The sequence below is a fragment of the Salvia splendens genome, chromosome 17 (genome assembly GCF_004379255.2).
Source record: "Salvia splendens isolate huo1 chromosome 17, SspV2, whole genome shotgun sequence".
NCBI lineage: Eukaryota > Viridiplantae > Streptophyta > Magnoliopsida > Lamiales > Lamiaceae > Salvia > Salvia splendens.
Genome location: NC_056048.1, coordinates 2,032,128 through 2,055,589, shown reverse-complemented (window position 1 = coordinate 2,055,589; position 23,462 = coordinate 2,032,128). Strand labels below are relative to the sequence as shown.

The window sequence follows — 23,462 nt, the reverse complement described above, 5'->3', positions numbered from 1 at the left end:
GGCCACCTAGGGTATATCTCATCCGCCAAGTAGTAGCCCATATCATGCTGGTTCCTGTTAGCGATAAAACTGATGGCCGGACTGACACCCTGGCACTGCTCGTTGAAAAGGGGCGACGAGTTGAGGACGTTGAGATCGTTGTTCGACCCGGCTACCCCAGAATATGCATGCCAAATCCACAGCCGGTAATCAGCTACGGTCTCGAGGATCATCGTGAGATTCTTTCCCTTGTAGCCGGTCGTGTAGAACCCTTTCCAGGCAGCGGGGCAGTTCTTCCACTCCCAAGGCATACAATCTATGTTGCCCAACATCCCGGGGAACCCATGCTTCTCCCCGTGCATCTGCATCAGATCCTGGCACTCTTCAGGGGTAGGGCTTCGAAGATACTGATCACGGAATATTTCAATGACGCCCTGACAGAAATACTTCAGACAATCCAGGGCAGTCGTCTCACCGATGTGGAGGTACTCGTCCCACATGTCTGCCGCGCCTCCGTAGGCCAACTGCCTGATTGCCGTAGTGCACTTTGGTATAGGTGTGTGGCCGGGTCTGCCAGCCGCATCGTACCTGAACTGGAAACACAAATATCGACGCTCCAAGGAATCAACGATACACTTAAACACTGCCCTACGCATCCTAAAACGTCGTCTGAAAAGAGGCGCCCCAAACCGCGGCTCCTCCGCAAAGTAGTCTTCATATAGCCGCTGATGTGCAGCTACGTGATCCCGATCAATCACTGCTCGTTGGTGGAAAACGGGTGGAGGTCGGGGTACCCCCGGCTGCAAGGCCCTTTGTATCAACCGGTTTATCTCGCGGGACATATAGGCCTCCAACTCTTCGTTCATTTGCCGTTCGTACTCCTCAGCATCCCCACCACTACTACCACCCCCGTTACTCATTTCATGTTGTTGCTCTTGTACAGAAATTAAGATGGAGAGAAAACTCGTTAAAACAAGTGGTGCGAATGAAAATGACATGCAAATCGCGTATATATAGTGTTTCGAAAAAAAAATTTGAGCTGGCCGATCGGGAGCCTGCAATGGCGGCCAGCCGACCGACGAGCGGATCGGCCAGCGTCCGCGCCGATTTTTTTGCCAAAATGGCGATCGCCGGTTCCAATTGTTTGGCGAGCGGACCGGCCAGCGCCGGGAATCGGCTAGCCTGTCTGCTCGCCGCCATTTGAGATGCTCTAAAGACATTTTATAAGTTTAATCTTTTTCATTCTTCTAAATAATAAAAATAAAATAAAACACAAAACAACGCTGACACCAATAATACTCGTTGTTGCAGACTTGCAGTCTTTCCAAACTTGAAATCTTGACTCTCTTAACCCTATTTGACCACCTCCTTTTCCCACGTGGCACACACAAATTTTCCTAATTTATCAATCATTTAAATATCTAAACTCACTAATTAATTAAGAGGGAGTTAAACATGGAATAACGAGTCTCTACACTATAGACTATATTTGGGTGACGTTTAGTTCATTGGACAATTAAATACACAATATAGGATAAACTAAAATAAGTTTTCCTAATATTAAATTACTTATAGGGATAGTAGTGATTTGAATAATTATGGAATACAATGTATCTTGGTATTACGAAAATGAGCCAAACTTTTGAGAAAAATCAATTGAACAAGAGATAAGATTACGCAAGACATTTCCAAATAAACATGGTAATATTTATAGCAATGACTACACATATAAATTACTCTAAGAATTAATCATCAATTGATGAAGTGATTATTTGGAGGGTTGGGTTGTATTGGCTGCCAAAGCAAGCACGGAATTAGCCAGCTTGTTAATGGCGTCGATTAGACCTTTGATGCCTTGTCGATTGATCTCAGCCTTTGATTCCTCAATCTGCAGCCTTCTTTTGTATAAACTCACCATTTCTTTGTGCCTTTCATCCTCCCTATTCTTACATGATTGAATTGCCTCAGCTATGATCGAAGCGCTTCTTGATATCTCAGACCCTACCTCTTGCAACGTCGTCGTGGTAGCTCCGCTCGTTCCTTCTCCTCCTTCGCCTTCGCCTCTGCCTAGTCGCCTTCTTCTTTTTGAGGGCGAGCCGGAATCTAGCTATCACAAAATTGGATGATTTTGGTTCAATTGAATAAACCACTTACAACATAAAGATCCATTTTTTTAAATCTTAAAATCAAGAAACCCTAAAAAAAATAAAGATTGGATTTTTATCTTGAAATCAACAAACCCACAAAATATAAATTTGTTGGAAAATGAAAAAAATAAACAATCCCACCCACTTCAGGATGAAGACATAACTGCAACCAATGTATAAGTCTAATGAGCTTTTGCCTTTTATCATTAATTGGTTTTAGGATATAATCTCATATACTTCTACCAAAATCAAGATCGTATTTTTATACCAATTTGATGTAAACATGGCAAGTCCATGCATAAAGATTGATAATTTGCTCACACCCACACACTCATGCAACAAGGAGTACCAACTGAATTGCATTTCATCGTCCTATTAATATCTCAACTAATTTAAATAAGTTCATTGAGCAAAATATTAAGACAAGGGTTTTCCCTTATGATAAAACAAGGATAAAAAAGATTGATCGAACCAATAAATACAACAATATCAAGAAATAAGTAGAAATATAAAACCTATGTCTATAATTTTCAACCACATCATAGCTTTTAGGGTAGAGTTTGTTATTTCTAATTCACATTTGTATAAAACAGACGCTTCCCTTCCATCCAATAGGTCGAATGTTCAAATCAGAACCATTATTGATCCTTTTTTTTCATTAAAAAAAGAGAGGAATAGATACCTAGTGTGGGCAATGGCTGAGCTGCCGGAGATTGAGGAATCATCGGAGAGCGAAGGATAGGATGGACCGTTGAGTGCAAAAATTGTCCAGTAGATTTCTCCACACCACTAACCAAATATCCAATCGAACTCACGGCGGTTGGTTGGCCTTTCCTCTCCACCACCGCGACGAGCGCTTCATAAATCTGCAGAAGCATATTCGAAGGCAAATTGCTGTCTTTCCTCTCACTTCTCTCCATTCCCCAATACGACTTGTTCTTCTTCTCTCTCCGCTCGAATTCTCTGATTTTCTTGAAATCCCTCATCAGATTGTCCCACTTGTCGTTGCACTGATTCTGGCTGCGGAAGCACCCCCTTCTCCAGCAGTAGTCCTCCACCCATTTCCACCGCAGCTCGGCCGGCTTCGCGGCATCTCCCACCCGCTTCATCCGCCGCTCGTCATCCATTCTTTTCGCCTCGATTAGGATCATCGTTTCTTCGAGGCTCCAGTTCCCCCTCCTGTAGTCTCTCTCCACCCCGCCGCCGCCGCCTTGGTTTTCTATTGTCAGTTCCATGCACAAGAGAGAGAGAGAGAGAGAGAGAGAGAGAGAGAGAGAGAGAGAGAGGGAAGGGTTGTTTAATTTGCTGAATCAGTTTTTGAGCTCGTTATTGAATGAATCTTTTCGTCGAACACGTTGTGCTCAACGCTGATTTAGGGATTTTAATGCATCATAGCTTCTCTCTCATAAAATCATCAAAAATCTAGAAAGTTAAAAGCTTCAAATCCAAAAGTGCTAATGTAATGACTAACCCATTCACCCTACCACAGCCATGGAAAATTTTAGAGAGAGAAAAGCGTTGCCGTTTGCCATTAAGAAAAGGCCAAGGAAAGAGACTGTAAATTTTGACCGACTGTCTACACAGATTCTGATAGGGAGAATCATTTTTTTCCCCTTCCCTTTCTATAATTAACAGCTTTAATTAGCACTAATTATCCTTGCCTCCACAAATCTACTTCATCATTGTATAAAAAAGTAAAATTTTAGTAAATGGTTATATATCAATATCGTAGAAAGTGAAAATTTAAAATGGTAAAATTAGGACAAGATTGATCTTAATAGATGTGGTTTAATTATTCGACGAATGAATGAAATTTATCTGATATACTACCTTGGATGACTAGAGATCTTTTACATTTGTCTCGCCGCGCAACATCCTAGTACGAACTTGTGCGAACAGTCTCACTGCACCATGTGTATTAGGATGTTGCTTGCGGTGAATATATGGATTGATATCATTAATTCGTATAAAGTATTCCACAACTTATAATTGAAATTTATCGATTAGACCTTGTATTGATTGGTCTTGGCATCTGGTATGAGTGCGAACACTCTCGAATCGTACTTTGTGTATCACGCTGCACGCTACCAATATGAATCGTTAGTATTCGTAACCAGTATTTGAAACTGAATTAAGAGCATTTAAATCTCTTCATATCAAAATATGGAGAATATTTTATTTAAATTATCCAAATTGTGCATTTCCTAACATGAACTCGTACATAAACATAGTGATTAAGTTAGATTAAATTAATGAATACGAGGTTGTTATGTCAAAAAGAAAGGGCAGAGAAAAGATAAAAGAATCTACTTGTAGCAAAGAAGATCGTGTCAAAAGGTAAACCACGTGAGCTCTGTGTAAAATATTTGCAGCTTTAGCGAATCCAAGAAAAATTTCACACCAACTAACCTTCTAGAGAGAGAGTGTGTGATCGTGCACTAATCATTTGTCTTGTCATCTAATCTCATCATTAATACAATAATAAATGATTTTGTTACCTTTGAAAAATACGAATAATTTATATGGAATTGTGTGATAGTATATTGTATGATGCCTTTCTAGCTAGTCTTTCATAGTATAAATTTTATTACTACTACATCGGCATATCTATGATGCATATATTTTGATTTTTGTATATACTTATGAAACATCTGAAATAAAATAGAGTAAATAAGACTGTAGATACGTTGAATATGAGTTGATTTATATAATCTATTTTTTTTATTTGACCACAGGTGTACCGAACATGCTTTTTTTTTGTTTGACCACAGGCGGAATCCGTCTAATCCTGCTCGACTGGGTTTGCGGATTAAGACCGAAAGTCTTTCAGCGATGACAGGGTTTGAACCCGTGACCTTAAGGTCACCAATGTACTTTCCACCAAGACTCATTATTGGTTCACTAGTTCTTCCATTTATTGTATGATTAAGGAGAGACCGAGAGATCGCACAATCACGGCGATGGGCAAATCCAAATAGAAAAACTCACATTGGGTTTAGGGATAATCATTTTCTCTGCCTATAGCATCAAATAGAACCGACTAACTCAAATTTCAAGGTCGAGAGACTGAACGCCACTATTCTCGAACAAGTTAGAGTCAATTATCAACAATTAGAGTTGAACTAGTCTAGGGTCGAATTTAGTTGCCACAATTGATCTCATGCGACGATTAATTGTCGCAAAGTCTTTGCCTTTTGTCGCCGTCAATAATCTTTTATCACTGTGTTCAATCTCACGAGTTATATTTCCAGTTGCAAAGTCTCTTCTGACGCTGTCAACAACCGTTTTTCACTGTGTTCGATTCCACGAGTTCTGTTTCCGATATCTGCTATTAATCTCATCCTAGATAATACTCGATCGTCATATATTTCATATACAACATGTAAATTACTAATGGCACGCACATTTTATTTGAAAATTAGGCAATTGTTGGCATTAGAACTGGGAGATTCCTAATTATCAAATTTCAATTTTATGGAATTATGCGATAAAAAACGTTCCATGGAATATAGATGGTAAGAGTCAAGGTTAAAGATGTTGAGTGATCTCAATCTTAGTACACAGTTGCATTAAATCATTGACACTCCAAATTACCCGTGGGGTTAATCATTTGTATACATGCATGCTTGATACTAATTTTTTTTGCTATTTCAGCTAATAAAAGTTTCATTTGATTTTATAATAAATTATGAGTATGAATATTTGTTCCATTTCACTTACATTTCATTATAAAATTTAAATTTTATCTGTCCACAAAAATTTAAATCATTTTTTCATTTTGATCACTCCATCAAAATTAGTCTCATTTTTCAGTTTGGTTAGTCCGCCGACATTAGTCTAATTTTTATTCATGAAAATTTTTCCCATTTTGTTTCTCTTTGCTTTCATATTTTTGTAATTTTGCATTAAAACGTATATTGCTCACTAATAAGATTATTTTTATGGAGGGATGAGGTAGATGAAAGTCCACATTCAATAACTTTTTCAACTCTTATCTATTTATTGTATTATTTTTTTAAATTTGTGTAGGAAAAAAATGAACTCCTAACAGTAAACATATGAAGTAGTAGTCATACAATTTTTTTGTACGAAAGTTAGTTATTTAAATTATAAAATAAGTTATAAATATTCTTTATACTCCCAATTTTATATAATACTACTTATTTTGTGTGTTAAATAAGAAAATATTATTTTTAATTTTAAAAATAGTAGTACTCCTTTATAGTTTGAATGAAATAACTCAAAAAGAAAATATTGTACTACATGTTATTTGGTGGGACAAATAGAGTATTCCTTCTGTCGCTGAAAGTTTGTCCCATTTTTCTATTTCCGTCCATTCTACAAAATTTGTCTTATTTCACTTTTTATCATTTTTTGTAGTGGATCTCATATTCCACCAACTCATTCTTACTCACATTTTATTATAAAAATAATATATAAAAGTTGAACTCACGTTCCAATAATTTTTTCAACTCACTTTTCATTATATTTCTTAAACTCGTGCCGGGTCAAAATGTGACAATATTTAGGGGACGAAGGGAGTAATATTTTTGTATTAAGAGCATCTCCAATGGCGGCGAGCGGACAGGCTAGCCGATTCCGGGCGCTGGCCGGTCCGCTCGCCGAACCATTGGAACCGGCGAGCGCCATTTCGGCGAAAAAATCGGCGACCCGACGCCGATTTTCCGGCGCTGGCCGATCCGCTCGCCGGTCGGCTGGCCGCCATTGCAGGCTCTCGATCGGCCATCTCAAAATTTTTTTTCTTAAAATTTTTCGAAACACTATATATACACGATTTGCATGTCATTTTCATTCGCACCACTTGTTTTAACGAGTTTTCTCTCCATCTTAATTTCTGTACAAGAGCAACAACATGAAATGAGTAACGGGGGTGGTAGTAGTGGTGGGGATGCTGAGGAGTACGAACGGCAAATGAACGAAGAGTTGGAGGCCTATATGTCCCGCGAGATAAACCGGTTGATACAAAGGGCCTTGCAGCCGGGGGTACCCCGACCTCCACCCGTTTTCCACCAACGAGCAGTGATTGATCGGGATCACGTAGCTGCACATCAGCGGCTATATGAAGACTACTTTGCGGAGGAGCCGCGGTTTGGGGCGCCTCTTTTCAGACGACGTTTTAGGATGCGTAGGGCAGTGTTTATGCGTATCGTTGATGCTTTGGAGCGTTGATATTTGTATTCCCGGTTCAGGTACGATGCGGCTGGCAGACCCGACCACACACCTATACAAAAGTGCACTGCGGCAGTCAGGCAGTTGGCCTACGGAGGCGCGGCAGACATGTGGGACGAGTACCTCCACATCGGTGAGACGACTGCCCTGGATTGTTTGAAGTATTTTTGTCAGGGAGTCATTGAAATATTCCGTGATCAGTATCTTCGAAGCCCTACCCCTGAAGAGTGCCAGGATCTGATGCAGATGCACGGGGAGAAGCATGAGTTCCCCGGGATGTTGGGCAGCATAGATTGTATGCATTGGGAGTGGAAGAACCGCCCTGCTGCCTGGAAAGGGTTTTACACGACCGGCTACAAGGGAAAGAATCCCACGATGATCCATGAGGTCGTAGCTGATTACCGGCTGTGGATTTGGCATGCATATTTTGGGGTAGACGGGTCGAACAACGACCTCAACGTCCTCAACTCGTCGCCCCTTTTCAACGAGTAGTGCCAGGGCGTCGGTCCGACCATCAGTTTTATCGCCAACGGAACCAGCATGATATGGGCTACTACTTGGTGGATGGGATATACCCTAGGTGGCCCGTCTTTGTGAAGACGGTCAGATGCGCATAAGATGAGAGGAAGGCCTACTTTGCGGAACGACAAGAGTCGGCGCGCAAGGACGTGAAGCGCGCATTTGGCGTGCTCCAGTCTCGATGGGCGGCAATTAGGGGTCCAACGCGTTTGTGGCATGTCGACTGCATTGCTGATATAATGTATGTCTGTATTATTTTGCACAACATGATTGTCGAAGATGAAGGTATACAACTGACTAGTTGGGCCAATGACAATGCTAATGAAGCCAGCCCAAGCCACGGCGTGGCCGCCCCCAACGTACGAACGGGGGTACCTCACGATGAAGTCGGCCGCCTCAAGGCACATGCCGACATGCGCCAAGTGAATGCTCATATTCGACTCCAAAAGGATTGAAGAGTTATGGACGCGGAGGACTGTGTCGTAAATTTAATTCCGTATTTTGTGTGATTGTTAATTATTTGTTTTTTATAAATTTTTTTTATTGTGGCTAGCCTATTGCTTGTCCAGTTGCTTATCCTGATGATGTGGCAGGAGGAGTTTTAGTCCTGATGATGTGACATGAGTAGTTTGTGGTTAGCCTATGACTATCAGAGATGCTCTAAGACGGTAAGTGGTCATTGCCAATCAAAGCTGAGGATGCCATGTCACCAAACTTGATCTGTGCTACATACTGCCAGCTACTCCTTTGACTGGCTATGACCCTTTGACTGAACCAAGTACGGTCTTCTGGGACCCACTTACCATCTTATTTCACATTTCCTTTTCTTTTTTAATATAACAAAGATTAGTCTATGTTCGACTTGATTGATTAGGCAAGATTAAAAAACGTGTTATATCGCGCTAGCCAAGGTCCGTTCTACAGAGACGAGTTTAGGGTTCAGTGACGAGTCGATGAGTAGAGGCGGGTGCAGAAATAAACGTAATATGAGCCAAATTTTACCATTGTTATTTTAAAATATTTTTATATTTATAGGGATTTTTATATAATAATATATAAATAAATTTAAAAATATTTTAATAGAATTTAAAAAAAATGAATTGAATACGGGCTAAAGCCATTTGGCCTCTCCATGTTGTTCCGCCCATGGCTAGCGTTGTCTAAGGTGTGGCAAGGGCGACTAAAACTACAAGGCCCAAGAGATTTCTTACTTGTGTGTTTGTATGTGTTGTGTGTTTTGAGACGTCTTACACTAAATGACATATTTCTTAAAATAGAAACATTACTATTTACTCCCTCCGTTCTATAATAATTGAGACGTTTATTTTCGGCACGGAGATTAAGAAAAATTGTGTTAGGTGAGTTAAGTAAAAAGAGAATAAAGTGAAAAATGAAAAAGATAGAGAGATGAAGAGAGAAAAAGTAAGAGAGGGTAAAGTATGTATGGAAAAATGTGTGGACTTTTACTTTGTTATCTCTATTACTATGGAACGAAAGGAGTACTATATAAAATCACATGTTGAATAAGAAATATTTCACGTAGGGTGGGGTGGTGGGAGTACTTTTTAACTTTAATGCTTATTTTAAAATTTGTGTTAATTAAGACATACTTACTCCGTCTACGAAAAATAGATTACATTGTGAATGACACGAGTTTTAATGTGGAATTAGTAAGTAAAAAAGAAGGGGAAAAAGTAAGAGAGAAGTAGTGTTAGTGGAATGTGAGGTCCATATCATTAGTAGTGTTTAATTGTGTTAGGTAGCAAATGTGGGATCCTTTTTCAAACTTGGTCTAATTTTCCTGGACAACAAAAAATGACAAATGTGGTTTATTTTTCATGGATGGAGGATGTATAATAAATAGACACGGTTTGAAAATTATAGTATGAAAGTAGGAAAAAATTTAATTATGTGCTGTATGTCTGAATTCTAATTAATTTTTTTTATTGAATTGCATAATTTAAAAGATATGGAAATTACTATATAATTTATACTGCACATACATTTAATTAAGAATATATAATTGCTATTATACTAGTATAAATTATGAAATGATTAAAAGAAGATAGTTCATGAACAAATGAAAAGAATGGATGTAGAAGAGATAAGTTTCAGCGTGTTAAAAGAAGATAGGTACGTCGGTGATATCCGCAGATTCTGAATTCTCATCCTCCTCACTCTCACCTAGACCGAAACCGTAACCGCCGCTTACAGTTCCGAACCGAAACCGTTGATTTTTGAACCGTGGTTCGGTTCAGGTTCAAAATTTTTCGAACCGAAACCTTGCCGGAAAACCGTGAAATCAAGCCAGAACCGTTCGGAACCGTGAAAAACCATAAAAAAACAGCCGGTTCAGAACCGAAACCGGCGGTTTTGGAACCGGAACCATAACCGCGAAACACCCTCGCGGTTCGGTTCCGGTTCGGCAATTTCCAAAACCGGAACCGGCAGTTCCGAAACGTTGGGCACCTCTACTCTGACCGTCAACCTTCACTTTCCCAACCTCATTGATTTTGATTGTGCATAGATAATGTGCTGTCGATAATGAATAGAGTGTCGCACCCTACATAGACAAGGTTCCTCTTCTCCGTGGGGTATAATGGTTTAGAGAGGTTTTTGTTGGAATCAAAATAAATAAACCTATTTTTGAATTATATAGATATTATAGAATTCTCAAGAATTAAGTAGGAGAATATCTAGATATTCTAGTAGAATTCCCAAGAATATTGTAAAATATCTAGATTTTTATAGAGAAAAATCTAGATATAAAATATTAAAGAATCTAGTAGAGAATTCTAGAATAGGAAATGAATGCCTATAAATATAGCATAGTTGTACCATTTTCCATAAGTTGAGAAAGTTTGAGATGTGTGTACATGTTGTATGAGAGGAGGATGTGTGATTGATCAGAGGTTGTTGCACCTTATACTTTTGCACCTTACACGTCAAAAATACCAAAATATATAACATATGTTGATAGAATTCTTTTTTGTCATATAAACAACCGCGTGAAAACAAGAAGTTGGATAGGGATCCCCGATTTCATCATACAATTTCCTAGTCTCGAACTGCCTTTCATTGGGTCGTAGATGAATATTCTACTATGCACAATCAAATTAGCCCTATTCCTAATCAAAATTAGATAACAACGGTTTCACCAATCATCCTACACTAACTTAGATTAATCTACACATCGAATTCAACATATTAAAAAAAAAAATACCCTAATCATATTCTCAATCAATTTCACGTAAAATAAGTAAAATTCTTACACTATTTTCTTACACTTTAAAATAGGCTTAATAAGTGTAATTAATGGAGAGGACTCGTTGAATTTTAAATAATGAAATTAAATTATACTCCCTTTATATAAGAAAATATTTACCTAATATATTTTTACTACAATTACGTTTTTGACTAATATACCTACTATTAACAGATTGCTCAAGATATTTGCCGGATACACATTTTTTGTTTTCCATATTGCACACAAATTAAAAAAAAAGTGGATCATAAGGAGGAAGTAGTTTTATTTTATACTACTAATAAAATGTGAGTAGAATTGGATTAATGGAATGTAAGGCTCATTATAAAAAATAGTACTATTTCTGAATTTTGATTGACTAGATACACCATGTAAGTATGTAACAATACATCTAAATAAATACTCCTTCCGTCCCACTCAAGATGTCCACATTTTTTTAGTGTCACGAGATTGTACGAGGAGTTTTTAGATGGAGTAAGTAGAGAGAAAAATATAGTTGAATATTTTAATAGACAGAGACGGGAGAGGGATTTATTTCCAAATATAGAAAGTGAGACATCTTAAGTGAGATAAACTGAAAAGGAAAGACGAACCTCTTGAATATGAGACGGAGGGAGTAAAATATATAGGGATTGTGTGGTTTATTAGTTCTACGGTCTGCTTGGGCCATTAGTATTAGGCTAGTTGAAAAAATTCAACTGTAATAAAAGCAATATATTTCAAGGCCCAAAACTTTTATGATCCGTAGTTACAGATTTTCATTGCATTTATTAAAGTTTTTCTTTGAACTAAAATGCTGAGATGTGTTAGGTTTCTCTTCTACATTCTTATAATCAACTCATATTTTTTTTATTTCTTATTAAAGGAGAAAAACAATAGTAGTACTATTCTATTAGGCTGGAGGTGATTTAGTTATTGTCCATGAATTTTTAAATTGGTGAAAAAAAAGCTCATTTTCACTTGGGAGAATTGTGTTAATTTTTAACAATGGGTTTTATGGTGACGGTCGAAAATTAATTATAAAAAATACTCTCTCTTTTCCACTAAAAATAAATATTTTCTTTTTTAAATTATCCAATTAATTTCTTTCTAAATTAAAATAACATCATCTTTACTTTTTTTCTCTTTCTTACTTTCCTTTCTCTTTATTAATTCATAAAACAACATTACATATAATTTCGTATCGAAAAACAAATATTTCATATTTATTGGGACGGAGGGAGTAATTATAAAAATTAATTTAATATTTTGCTTTAATTTTGTTTTACTTACTGGAATGATCGAAAATCTGGATTCAAATAAATGTTATCCTCAAAATTCATTTTATGAAATTCTCAACATTTCCCAATAAAATATGCTAATTTTTTTGGTAATTCAAGTTTATTTAATAGAAGTGGATCTGGATTCTGGGCCCGGAAACAAAGGAAGAAAAAGAGAGATGAAATATAGCCTAAGCTGGACCAGATATGCTTTCTCTATCCTCACTTTCTATCTATCTATCTATCTATCTATCTAGTTATCTGTCCTTTTGCCTGGATTGCCTTTGAATCATCATTTTCACAGGTTTTTGTCATCTGGGACTCACTTATTTTCTTGTTTTTCTGTTGCATTTTGATAAAAATCCAGTCTTTTTTTTTCTCTTTATGCATCTCTGTCTATTTTGATTTGTTTGCTCCCATTTTCTTCTCTGTTGGGTTCATCTCTGTTTTGGGCTTGATTGAAAAAGATGGAAAGATTGATTTTTGGGAAGTGTGTTGAAGTATGAGTGTTGAATGATGATGGTTATGAGTCTTTTGACCAGTAAAAGGGGGAAATGGATAAAGTAGAGAGAGAAACCCCCAAATAAAGATGTCCCCTTCCAAACTGTTGTTGATGTAGAGCCTTTTCATTCTTTCATTACCCCCTTTTCATTCATACACATGTGTGCTTTATAGATGCTTGAAATTTTAGGTTTTATTACATGTTGTTTGATGATTGAGTAGTTTTTTAGCATAATAAGGTTTTTGGTAAGAATGCCTATGTTTAAGGAAGATGGGATTCTTGGAATTGAGGTTAGATTAGATGGGTGCATATTGGATGTAGATAGAGAGGTTAAAGATGGGATTTTTAGTGGAATTGTAGCTGGGAATTGTAACTATGTGGGAGGGGAGAAATTGGATCTCAAGAAAATGATTGAAGAGCTGAATTTGGTTGAAGTTCCATCTGTTTTCATTTGCCCCATCTCCCTTGAGCCAATGCAGGACCCTGTGACCCTCTGCACGGGCCAAACCTACGAGCAATCGAACATCCTCAAATGGTTTAGCTTGGGGCATTACACGTGCCCCACGACGATGCAGGAGTTGTGGGACGACACACTCACATCGAACAAGACTCTCCTCCATTTGATCCATATATGGTTCTCTCAAAAATATGTCCAAATGAGGAAGAGATCCGAGGACGCTTATGGGAGGGCGTCCGAGCTTCTTGTTAGCCTTAAAACAGTGAAGGGGCAATTGAGAATTATGGCTCTTAAAGAGCTGAGGGGAGTTGTGGTGAGGCATTGTTTAGGTAGGAAGGCGGTTGTGGAGGAAGGGGGTGTGGCGCTGTTATCCTCGTTTCTTGGCCCGTTCACCTCTTATGGCGTGGGGTGTGAGGTTGTGTCGATTCTTGTGAATTTGGACTTGGATTGTGAGTCGAAGAGGGAGTTGATGCAGCCGGCAAAGATGTCATCCATTGTTGATTTGCTGAATGAAGGATCTGTTGAGACTAAAGGGAATTGTGCTAGGTTGATTGAGACATTGATTGAGGAGAACGATTTTATCGCCTCGAGCCATAGCTTGTTAGCTGCATTGATGAGACTGGTGAGGGATAAGAGGCATCGTTTCCCCGGTCTTCGCCTGCTCAAGCTCGTTTGCACGAGTGAAAAAGCCCGAGTCTTGATAGTCAGCATCGGGGCTATACCTCAATTGGTGGAGCTGATACCGGCCTTGAATCCAGAGTCCGTGGAGCTGGCCCTTTTCGTTCTAGACGCCCTCTCGTCCGTGCCAGAAGGGAGACGAGCTTTGAAGGATTGCTCGGGAACTATACCTAATGTCGTGAAGCTGTTGATGATAGTGTCCGAGAATTGCACAGAATACGCCTTGTCGATCTTGTGGTGTGTATGCAAGGTTTCGCCCGAGGAATGCTCGCCCGTTGCAGTGGAGGCCGGCCTTGCAGCGAAGCTCCTCCTCGTCATCCAGAGCTGCTGCAGCCCTGCGCTCAAGCAGCGTGCGTCCGAGCTTTTGAAGCTCTGCAGCCTCAATTACTCGGACACGACGTTCATCTCCAAGTGCAAGCTAACTAGGACAATGAGATGAGCTGTTGATCTAGGTGGTTCGACGAATGTGGAGATCCATGTTGTGCGTAGACGCACGCGCCTTGGCCGTGAACCGATAAGGCGGCTCGTGCTCCTTCGTTGCAATAAGGCACTAGAGAAAGTGTCATTGTAAAGATATATGTGAATCTCCACATTTCTTGAATCTTTGATGTTAGAAGGCCCTCCAAATTACTTCTGCAAATTTTGTATAAGTTTTTTTTTGGTTGATGTGAACTTGAGTGTAAAATGTAGAGAAAAAGGGGCGTTTGGGATCCAATTTTTATATTTTTCAATTATTATTGAATTTTGAGTTGGTTTGATCGTTGATTGATACAAATTGAAGAATTAGGAAAAAAAACAGAGAGATCTCTCACTAAGTATACGGTAACACCGGAAGGCGTCTACGGGGGATTGATTGCTGAGTTGAGCGAGGCGAGGAAGGTGGACGCCGTGGCGGAGGTGGTGAGGGAATTGATGTAAGGAGGGGGTGAGGCTGAGGGATGAGACGGTGACGACGGTGGGTGAGGCTAAGGGATGATGGAAGGTGGACGCCGTGGCGAAAGTGGTGAGGGAGGTTTGGATTTAGGGTTTCCGTCAAATTTTTGACGGAACCGTCCAAAATGGACCAAATGTAACCCGCTTTTATTTGTGAGAGACCGAACAATTCAAAAGATAATGTTTTGGACCAAAATAAAAAAAATCGCAATATGTTAAGAACTAAAATGAGTCTTTAGTAAAAAAAAATACAGAGAGATCTCTCACTAAGTATGTAATCACAGGCAAAGCTACATGGTAGACCTGCTCAAGGTTTACAAAACCGGCGGTTAAAACCGAAACCGTACCGCCGGTTATGGTTCCGAACTAAAATCGTGAGAATTTATCCGAACTGAAACCGTCGATTTTTTAAATGTGGTTCGGTTCAGGTTCAAAAATTTTAGAACCAAAACCGTGCTGGAACCGCAAAAAACTGCCGAAAAACTGTGAAATCAAGTTGGAACCGCAAAAAATTGGTGGTTCGTAACCGTAAAAAACTGCTGGAAAACCGCCGGTTCGGAACCGGAACCGCGAAACACCCTCGCGGTTCGGTAATTTCCAAAACCGGTTCCGGAACCGTGGGCACCTCTACATGGTGGGCCGAGGCCCCATGATCCCCAATAATTTTGTAAATTTTAGAGATACTTTAGTATATTTAGTAGTACGTATATGTTAAAATTTTAAATTATTAGTAGCATTCTGTTACTTGAATTTGAGTAACACTCAAGATAACTCCTTTATTAAACTCATGCAATTAATCCAAATCAAATAACACCCAAAAATTCAATTTTGGTGATGAAACTTACCCTTGCAAAGGCATCAATTAATTACTCCCAATTAATGACACAAACCACTATATAAAACAAATCAATCTCATCAAACAATTCCACACTAATACATAAAAATGACTTCCTACTCCCAAAAACTAATCCTCCTCACTCTCATCTCATCCTCACCATCACAATCCCAATCTCAACTGCCCATAGAAAAAGATGGGGGAGAAGATCACCTAGCCGCGGCGACGACGACAACAACGCAGAGCAATTCCTCAGAGACATTTGCTCCAATCACGAAAAAGCCGACGCGTGTTTGAGATTAATATGAAGTTATGAGATTAATTAAATTATCGTGGAAGTAATAATATATGAAAATATTGATAGTAGAATGGAGTATTTGTTTTAGAATCTGACATAATAGTGATAGGACATGGTATGATCGATCGAGACTATTAAATGCATAAGCATGATTGCTTGAATTTTATGAAAGGTAATACAGTAATATTTTTGTTGTTTCGGATTTATTTTGTGTATAACAGAAGTAAATAACTGAATATAATAAAACTAAAATAACACCTCATTTTTAAACCTAATTTTTAAATAACGAAGCTAGACAATACACTAAAGTACATACAAATTTTTTAAAAGAATAAAAGTAATTAAAATAATAATATTATATTTTAATGGGCTATCCAAATCTAGCGCTAACTACAAAATACGGATTCCTAGCATGCCAATCCGATAAGAATATGCACCTAATAAGGTTCGATCCAAACTCATTAATTTTGTGCGTGTTTATATCAGATTTTCTTATTGTGTTGCTTAGGCCAAAACAATGAACTTGGTGTTTGCTTGGACATGACTTGAGCTACAACGGACGTTTACAATTTTAACGATTTGGATCACAATTAAAACAATATTTTTAATAATACGAAATATGGAATTAACTTCGCCTAATTATGGAATAAATAATAGTAATAAATAGATTGCCAGTGAATTATTTTATTATTTTTATCTGTCTAGATTAATACTTAAAAAATAAACGGCTAAACAAAATAATATCTAACAAGTAATTTCCCCTTTATATACGTAGTAGTAACAATAATAATGATAATAATAATAATAATAATAATAATAATAATAATAATAATAATAATAATAATTTGTCAATTACTTCATAACCGTGTGCAATGTTTTGAAATAAGCGTAGTGTTAAAGATCTTAGAAACTAAATAGTACTAGTAAATAAGAAAAAGAAATTGACAAAAGCTCAAGTTAACTAACACTTAAATAACTCCTTTATTAAACGCATGTAATTAAACCCCATTAACATAACTCCTTTATTAAAAGTATGTAATTAATCTCCCACGCTTCACAATTTGAAGCTGAAACTTACCTATGCAAAAAATTAATGACACCAACTACTATATAATAATCCATTTCAACAAATATTTATCATCAACAAAAAATCCCACACTACTAGTAAAAATGACTCCTTACTCACAAAAACTAATCCTCATCACTCTCATTCTCACCATCACAATCCCAATTTCAATAGCCTACAGAAGAGGAGAATGGAGAAGAAGAGAAGGATGGAGACGAGGCGGCAACGCGGAACAATTCCTCCGAGATCTCTGCTCCAAAAACAACCGAGCCGACGCGTGCTTGAGCATCATCAAGGCGAACCCACACCTATTCAAAAACTCAAACAAAGACGCGGTCGGGTTCGTTTGACCCCGGTCATGTTGAGAACCGGAATGATGAGATTCAGATTTATTTGGACATTATTCGGGCTGCAGCAACCCGTTTAGACTAATTTCCGATGAATCTCAAATAACAATAGTTTTGATTTTGTGGAAATACATGAATTTAAGTTGGATAAATTATTGCTGAAGTAATAATATGAAAATATACTTGCTTGCATCATTATTGAGAAATTTTTCCTTTTAAATTCGTACGATTCTATGTTTCACTTTCACGTTGACATAACTGTGACACGACTATATGATCAAGACACATAACTACGTAAGGATACTTGTTTAGTTAGATAGAGACGATATGTTGAAATTTTAAGGTAATAATAATAAAATATTCCTATAATAATTTTTGTAATTTCGGTTTTATTTCCTATAGTAATTTTTTTAATGACAACAATAATATATTACTACCCCTTATATTTTTTTAGTAATTATGGTTTTGTTTAGGGAATAGTAGAAAAGAAGTATTGTTGAATTTAGCAATGCAGTTTTTGATAGGGTTAACGAGTATTACTACTTCTTAAATATATTGAACCATATCACTAACAAATTATTATTAGATACTTGCAATTTGGAATTATTAAAAGTATATACTTATTTCTTTATCTAAAATGTTGATACGATGCCTTTTTTGTGAATAAGCAACTTTTATTCTATGGGAAAATAATATTTCGATTAAGGTTATGAAATAAAAACCGTGAAAGAAAACCTCATGATTAGTAACTCCAGTTTATAATGTGTGAATAAAAGAACAAAAAATGTTATATATCAAAAGATTATTTTATTTAAAGAAAATACGTAAGATAATTCAAAGTGTACTATATGGAGTATAAAGTTTTGAAACATCTCAAAAAGAAATAGAAGTGACGGAGGGAGAATAAATATTGAGGACTTGGCAAAAGAATAAAAAATTTTAAATCAAATGATCAATTTATAAAATACATGCCATTAATAATCTAACATCATAATTATACAAAATACTTAACGTAAGCAAACACTAATGACACAAGTTACAACTATATAACGTCGTAAACAAATTAAATTCAAGAAACATTTCATCAACAAAATCATAAAGAATTGTAACATAACCTATAATAAAAATATATGGCTTCTTATTTACATAAAACGATATTCATCGCTCTCATCCTCGCCATTGCCATTCCAATTTCAAGCGCCCGATATCGAATAAAATCGAAGACCTCAAACGACGTCGTTCAACAATTGAGAGATCTCTGCTCTGAAACCGACAATGTAGGCATCGCCGACTGCACGATTAGTCTGGCTATGCAAAAGGCAGAGGTATTCAGCGACGATCTCAACAAGTGGTACGAAGGCACGAACGATGTGAAGTGGAAAGAGAAGTATCGTTTGTGCTCGAAGAATTACATTGAAGTCGACCGCAACCTAAAATTGGCGCGGAGGAGTTTAGATTCCGATGATTATCGAATAATTTCGGATCAAATCGATGATGCGAGAGAAGAATTGGATAAGTGCAAGTGCGAAATCGGGCCCGGTTTGTTTGAACCGGGACATGTTGTGGACCGGAACAATGAGCTCGGGTTATATTTGATATTTGCTCGGGCCGCAACAGGTCGTTTGTCATGGTTGTGACAATTTAAAAATATTACTATATCTATGATATTATGAAATTATGTGAACACTGCATTATTTATCCAATTTTCATATTTATTACTATATCTATTGAAGTACTTTCAATTAAATTAATTTACGAATAAAAGACTAAAATTCTATTCAAGCAACTAAAATTACGCCATTAAAAATAAACAAATATGCAATTGAAATTAAAACATATGTAACTGAAACGAGCCCCTGATCGATAAGGAAAGGTCTTGACGAAAGTCGGACACCTCAGATGGATGTTGTTCGTGAGGGTGTGGCCCTTTTCGCTCCGAGGTTCATTGGCACCATCTAACATGTCGTTAAAGACGTCAAAATGGTTTAAAATGTTGATGTCGTTTTTGGTTTGATCATCAATGATCACATTTCAAATTTATATTAGGTAGTTTGACCTGGGTCAAGTTGGGGACCGAGACAATGAGCTCGAGCATTAGCATTAGCATTAGCATTAGCATTAGCCCCTCAAGCGATACTAAAACGCCAATATAGTTGGCATATAAATTATTCCAAAAAATAGAATATAAGTATTTGTTAAATGAAATTTGAGAGAATTAATGTTGCATCTTAGCTCATTCTTCCGAGTATTTTGTGACTCAAATTTAGTTGTTAGTAAGTAATTCTATTTAATTATATCCTATGGTGTTGCTCTCTAACTCATTATTATATAATTATTTATTTAAGATTAAATTGTAAAATTATTATATAAAATGAGAAAAGCCCAAAATGATCTTGATGAGAGTCGAACACGATTTAAGGCAATTGCTAGGCCAAGAAACTTACCAAGAAACTTGCTGAGTTTAATTCTTAAGAATATAAAATATATGCTAAAAAAAATTTTGGAATTTTTGGGGATTCCACGGGACCCCAACCCCCTATGTAGGTCCACCCCCGTCTCACGCTACACTCCTTATATATTCGTACCATATTTCTCGTACCACGTAAGACCACCCGCAACGCGTTACGCGGGTGACCCGTAATCCGTCACTAAGGGACGAGACGGCGGCGTGAAGCGTTGCAGCGCCCCATCTCGTCCCCAGCCCACCACACGTTCCGTCCCGCCGTGACGGATGGCGAGACGTCTCGCCACGCGTCAGGACGACGTGGCGCGCTCCGGCGCCATGTGTGACACCCACTCGCCGACCCGCGAGTGGGCTTCGTCACGCTGACGCAATAAATCATTTTTTTAAAATCTGAAATAAAAAAATTAAAAAACGAAAAACGATAATATTACTATTATATTACTTTTTTTTTAATTTATTTTTTATTTTTTACACTATAAATACTCCTAATTCATCCTTATTTCACACACAAATACACATCTATTCTTCCCAAATCTTCTTCATTTCCTCTCCAATTTTCATCTAACCTCTCATCACAAAATGTCCGGCGACGGAAACTCTGGTTGTGGCGGCTCCGACGGGTTCAACAACCCCGGAAGTGCTTTTGGGAAAAGGTCACCGAGGCCTACCACGAGATTAAGCCGAAGGGGTCCCGCCGCCGCACATATAAGATGATCCGCGCTCACTTTGACCGAGTCAACAGAGAGGTCAAAAAATTCTGCGCCATCTACAAGAGTGAAGCGGCTCATTACCAAAGCAGATCTACGGGAGCTGACATTTTGATGTCGGCTTTGCGAGTCTACTACCACGACACCGCCAAACAATTCAAATATGTCGATGTTTGGGAGGTCGTCAAAGACGAGGAAAAGTGGGCTGGCGGTGTCCGATCCAGCTCGGGCTTGACCTCGAAGCGCACGAAGCACACAACGGGTGGCCAATACTCGTCTAGTGAGGGCAGTTCGGGCAGCGCCGCACAAGAGTTTGTCTCGCAGGAGGTTGAGGGCACAACAGACGATGCCAGGGGGTCCTCTCGTGGGAGCCGTCGGCTGCAAGGGAGAAATGCAGCGAATGCGGCTAGAGGGAGGAGGGGCCGAGCCGAATCAAGCCAGGCAGGCTCGGGCTCGGGGGCACCCTCGAACTCCCTAATGTCCATGTACATGACCGCCACAATGACGGACACTTCCTGCATGACGCCTCCCCAATACCAAGCCTATCTTGTCGGAATTGAGTTTATGGCAAGACAACTTGGTATTCCGCCTCCGGGTGGCTTCAGTGCACCTCCACCGCCTTCGGGGGATGATTCACCGGCGGAGTAGTTTTTTTTATTTTCTATAAAATTGTATTTTAAATTATGTAATTTTTATTTTTTTAGGATTTTAATGAAGTGTGTTTTAAATTGTATTTTTTTGAATTCTAAGTTGTATTTTTATTTTATGTTGTAATTTTATTTTATTTTTAATGAAGTGTGTTTTTATTAATTGAATTTGTTGGAAATAAAAATAAAAAATAAAATTGAATGAATAGTAATTTAAGGGACGGATAAGAGACGGAGGGTTGCAGGTTCCATCCCTTAGTTAAGAGATGGAGTAAAAAAGTACAGTGGGGCCCATGAATAGTAATTTAAGGGACGGTTAAGGGATGGATAAGTGACATCATTGCGGATGGCCTAATGTATCACATATTCAGTTTGCACACAACTATCTAGTTCAGCTTTGCGAGTCTACTACCACGACACCGCCAAACAATTCAAATATGTCGATGTTTGGGAGGTCGTCAAAGACGAGGAAAAGTGGGCTGGCGGTGTCCGATCCAGCTCGGGCTTGACCTCGAAGCGCACGAAGCACACAACGGGTGGCCAATACTCGTCTAGTGAGGGCAGTTCGGGCAGCGCCGCACAAGAGTTTGCCTCGCAGGAGGTTGAGGGCACAACAGACGATGCCAGGGGGTCCTCCCGTGGGAGCCGTCGGCCGCAAGGGAGAAATGCAGCGAATGCGGCTAGAGGGAGGAGGGGCCGAGCCGAATCAAGCCAGGCAGGCTCGGGCTCGGGGGCACCCTCGAACTCCCTAATGTCCATGTACATGACCGCCACAATGACGGACACTTCCTGCATGACGCCTCCCCAATACCAAGCCTATCTTGTCGGAATTGAGTTTATGGCAAGACAACTTGGTATTCCGCCTCCGGGTGGCTTCAGTGCACCTCCACCGCCTTCGGGGGATGATTCACCGGCGGAGTAGTTTTTTTTATTTTCTATAAAATTGTATTTAAATTATGTAATTTTTATTTTTTTAGGATTTTAATTATGTGTTTTTTTTTTAAATTCTAAGTTGTATTTTTATTTTATGTTGTAATTTTATTTTATTTTTAATGAAGTGTGTTTTTATTAATTGAATTTGTCACGCCCGCATTTCCTAAGGATAGGAAGTACGGTGGACCGCGACTAGGGGAGGAATAAAGAAGCGGGGAAGAAAGGGGAGAACAAGAATACTTGACCCGAAACGTTTAATTAGAGGAAGTTCACTTCAAAACAAAGTACTGTAGCGACATTTCTAAAGTTAAAGTAAACAGAGTTTAAATGAAAACATTGTATCGGATTGCAAAGCAGCGGAACAGACCAAGAGATAGATAATGCCGGGTATGACGACACGACACCATCCAAAAGGCAAAGTAAAAACACAATTTTGACTTTAATTGCTCAACATCCGTCATCCCCATCGTCGCTCAACCTGCACATTAAGAAAACAACATGCAGGGCTGAGTACTTATTGCACTCAGTGGACACACGCCAAAGTCATAGTTTGTCATGCCATATCAGTGTAACCTTGGGGTTTTAAGTGTAAGAAAATAACCCAAGTACACTAAAACATATTTCATAAATTCGACTGCGCAGTCATTTTCAGCTATTGCCACCCTTATTCCCACCATCATACACTATCTGATCCAACGGGTGACAAGGGGCGTGGCCACACCCCAGGTCAACTAGACCGGCCAACTTGCTCTCAGATGGCTCCCGATCTCGTGTACACTAGCCTGAGGGTTCGCAGCCCAACAGACCCGAATTCGATTAAACATATGTGGTAAACCACTTCAGATAGGTTTCAAAACAAAACAGTTGGCAAGACAAACAGTTCATCTCCATAAACATTTCCGGAACAACGTCCGTATTAAAGATAACCCACAAAATAGTAGGGTAGAAAAGCCCACCTCAATTGCTTAGCTTTTAAATAGTTCCCTTCTTCAACCACAATTTCTTCGTAAGGATCACCCTTTTGAAAGATAAATAAATATCAAGATTAGAGTCAGGAAAGACGAGGTTTAAACGACAATGCATGATTCCTACGTGGATGACTTCAACATCTAGCACATTACACGTACACACACTTAACAACATCTTATAAGTCAATCACACAAAAACACACGTCCGAAACACACCACGCACGCACCCGACACGCATACCACGCACCCACGACGCGCACACGACACA

At 38.6% G+C, this 23,462-nt stretch overlaps 2 protein-coding genes across 3 annotated transcripts; one reads left to right on the top strand and one right to left on the bottom strand.

The window, feature by feature from the left end:
- Positions 1-1,620: 1,620 nt before the first annotated feature.
- On the bottom strand, positions 1,621-3,819 carry LOC121773849 (trihelix transcription factor ASR3-like). Of its 2 annotated transcripts, none has more exons than XM_042170765.1 (2): positions 2,809-3,819; positions 1,621-2,082 (listed from the first exon to the last, which is right to left on the bottom strand). In XM_042170765.1, exons 1-2 carry the CDS (start codon positions 3,359-3,361, stop codon positions 1,748-1,750), a joined length of 888 nt encoding a protein of 295 aa, XP_042026699.1. In that variant the 5' UTR covers positions 3,362-3,819; the 3' UTR covers positions 1,621-1,747. The 2 variants fall into 2 exon arrangements, with proteins under 2 accessions (XP_042026699.1, XP_042026700.1); XM_042170766.1 differs by having other exon boundaries at positions 1,840-2,086.
- An 8,774-nt stretch (positions 3,820-12,593) lies between these two features.
- Positions 12,594-14,738, top strand: LOC121775093 (U-box domain-containing protein 30-like). The gene has a single exon (XM_042172065.1). The coding sequence runs from the start codon at positions 13,113-13,115 to the stop codon at positions 14,433-14,435; it is 1,323 nt and encodes a 440-aa protein (XP_042027999.1). The 5' UTR covers positions 12,594-13,112; the 3' UTR covers positions 14,436-14,738.
- The last annotated feature ends 8,724 nt before the right edge of the window (positions 14,739-23,462 follow it).

What these genes read in the sequence shown, in the direction of transcription:
- LOC121775093 (XM_042172065.1), top strand. Translation starts at nt 13,113, where the DNA reads ATGCCTATGTTTAAGGAAGATGGGATTCTTGGAATTGAGGTTAGATTA.
- LOC121773849 (XM_042170765.1), bottom strand. Translation starts at nt 3,361, where the DNA reads ATGGAACTGACAATAGAAAACCAAGGCGGCGGCGGCGGGGTGGAGAGA. An exon ending in TCAGCCATTGCCCACACTAG is followed by an intron (nt 2,083 to 2,808) that starts GTATCTATTCCT and finishes TGTGATAGCTAG; the next exon opens with ATTCCGGCTCGCCCTCAAAA.